At 45.7% G+C, this 2,628-nt stretch overlaps 1 protein-coding gene across 1 annotated transcript; it reads left to right on the top strand.

Moving 5' to 3' along the window:
* Nucleotides 1–209: 209 nt before the first annotated feature.
* M437DRAFT_70567 (uncharacterized protein) lies at nucleotides 210–774 on the top strand (the record flags this gene model as incomplete). The annotated part of the gene is made up of 2 exons (XM_041025495.1): nucleotides 210–384; nucleotides 470–774. The coding sequence occupies 2 exons, from the start codon at nucleotides 210–212 to the stop codon at nucleotides 772–774; spliced, it is 480 nt and encodes a 159-aa protein (XP_040874749.1).
* Between the last annotated feature and the right edge of the window lie 1,854 nt (nucleotides 775–2,628).

The following is a 2,628-nucleotide window of genomic DNA, read 5'->3' as shown; positions in this document are numbered from 1 at the left end:
TGACTCTATGGATCTCGCTTACGCCAGCTGTAATATTACGGTATTGAATGAACGCTCGGACCTCCATATCTGCACCTCTAGTCCCTATCATAGCTGCAGCTTTGCCCCGCACAACAGATAGATAAGTGAGTGTCTGATCACTGTTCCCACATTGGCGGTATCGCATACCTAGCATTCTCTGGGAATTGTTGGTCTGCATTTTTTACGAAATGCATAAGATGCAAGCTCACTTCGAGCTGTGGGCGTTGATCCTAGCCTTCGCCAGTCTTAGTCTCGCGCAGACTTTTGCAGATTATGCTTATGTGAGCAACATAGAGGCAGGCTCTCGATTCCAGACTGTTAGTCGAGCATCTCTGACCAAGCAGGCTTGGACAGTCGCGTCGGGTAAGTATTCTGAGAGCGAGCATCTGTAGATATCGGGACTAACAGTGACAACAGTAAGAAAACTTAGAAACAAAACATCTATCAGAAAGCGAACCCCCAATTTTTTTCATTCCATCACGGCCAGCCCTGAGGATACGGGCTCCTAAGTCTCGTCCTGAAATGGATATTGCTGGAGAGAGACCGTCATGGAGCTCACGAGACAAGCTTTGCAGAAGCTCTGCTGTATTATCAGAGACATTGTCAGCGAGATACATCTATGCAAGCACACTCCAAACTCGAACTACCTGGAACAAGCCCACATCTAGCGCGGGTATGATTCGAATGTTACAATATGAAGTAACAGTATCGTTGCACCCAACCATTCAACACGAGAGATCAACAGGAGGATGATGCTGGTGGAAGTCACTTCATGGAATTTCCTTGTTGAGACCACAGCATCGCACTTGGAGAGGAAGATGTCGCGAACACCGGTAACGTGCAAGCGAGGATGACACAAGCCAATTATCTTGACACGATTGAATCAATAAAAAACTTACTATCTACCTTATCACGAGGGAGCAGCAGAGCTGCCGGGCCATCACATCATGTGTTGAGCATCACTAATGAGTTCTGGACATATAATGTCTAGATTTCGCCCTCTCCCACATTTGAGTGATACCTTATACCCTTCGTAACATCACGTTCGGTTCCGTGTATCCACGTATGCGGAATCCAAGAACCACCGAACTCTCCAAGTGGGGGAAAAAATCAATGCCTTTGGCCGTTGGTTCAAAAGCCATATTTCGAGACGGCCCCAGCACAAGTACAGAAAACTGGCCTAGATAGCTACTATTCATATCGTGGTCACAGTACGTCAGTATGTGTTTACGGCAGGAGCCATCGATACCCTCTCGAATACCTACATCGACAAAGGGCTGTAGCGCCTCCACTCGGAAGAATATATGCCCAACACCGCAAGATAGATAGAAACTCCTGCATGTCAGCCATTCCAAGAATCCCACAATATCCGCAAGTGCTGTGCCACATGTTAGGCAAGATCAAGTGGCTTTTTTTTTTTTTCAAATAGCTATAACCCTATCCCAAACATTGGCATACTCTTACTAGCCTGTAAACATACCACCACGCTCGTGCGTGTTGGGAACGTCTCATCAATCCAAATTGCACGTCCTTTGAGCCTTACTTACAACGATATACGAGCATAAATTGCAGGATACGCAAGTATCAACAGGTATGCGGTACCAGATCTTCCGAGGTACTCCAGAAAGTCAAGACTAGGAGGCTGTTCGGTTTGCCGTTGGAACAGCAAGCTACATATACATCTCTCATACCTTCCTGTCCATATCTCTGTTGATACCAGGTATATAGACTCTCGAAATCATGAATACAACCTATCAAGCAATCTGGAAAACAGTGTATAAGAATCAAACGACCAGAACTTATCACAAATGGCCATCACGTTTGCTCTCAGACATACTGGGTACCGCATACTAGATGTTTCCAACTGACTAGTGAATCAAAGTGGCTATTCCATTGCGAAAAGTGTTTGTGTGATATCGACCGGATTGTTGCTCATTCTCAACGAAGTCCAATTTCACCTCTTCATTTCTTCTCTCTTGCGTCTTTGTGCTATTATATCTTCTTAATGCGCAAGACCGAATGTCTGCAAACTTGTCTCCACACACATCTGGATCTCCTGTTAGAGGCCATGTTGTCAGTTTCATCACAAGGCGAGCTTTTAGCTCTTGTTGGGCTGTCTGATAGCAAAGATATAATTCTCTTCGATGCACTTGCAAGCTATGTCTTGTGTGTTGTAGGCATTGCGCCTTTCGCCAAGACTCGTATATTGCAAGGATAAGAAGGACGGTCTCATTGGTTTTCTGACTGTTCGAGAGATTCTTCGTTTTGGAGCTCTCTCTCTCTCTTTATGTGACCTCAAAATACCCCCTCGTCATTACATATGAACAACATATCGAGAGATGGGTAATAGAGTCCAGAGCTTGATTGACCCCTTCAGTCCCGAGAAGTAAGCTGACGTTTAAAGTAGCACATCCATCCGCAATGGCATATTGGGAGGTCGGGAGCAACGGGTTACATTCTCTTGCAACCAAAAAATCGTTTTGCTCGACGGGTCCACCAGTGAGCTTGACTCTGATTTTGGAGCTGTTTTCCTTGATCTTGATAGCAGTAGCTTACGTGCCTGCCTTGCTTGGACCAGCCTCGTCAAGGAGCGTGTCATTGGCTTAC

Source organism: Aureobasidium melanogenum (assembly GCF_000721775.1).
Source record: "Aureobasidium melanogenum CBS 110374 unplaced genomic scaffold scaffold_50, whole genome shotgun sequence".
Classification (NCBI taxonomy): Eukaryota; Fungi; Ascomycota; class Dothideomycetes; order Dothideales; family Saccotheciaceae; genus Aureobasidium; species Aureobasidium melanogenum.
Note: the sequence above shows the minus strand (reverse complement) of the source record. Positions and strands in the feature narration are given on the sequence as shown.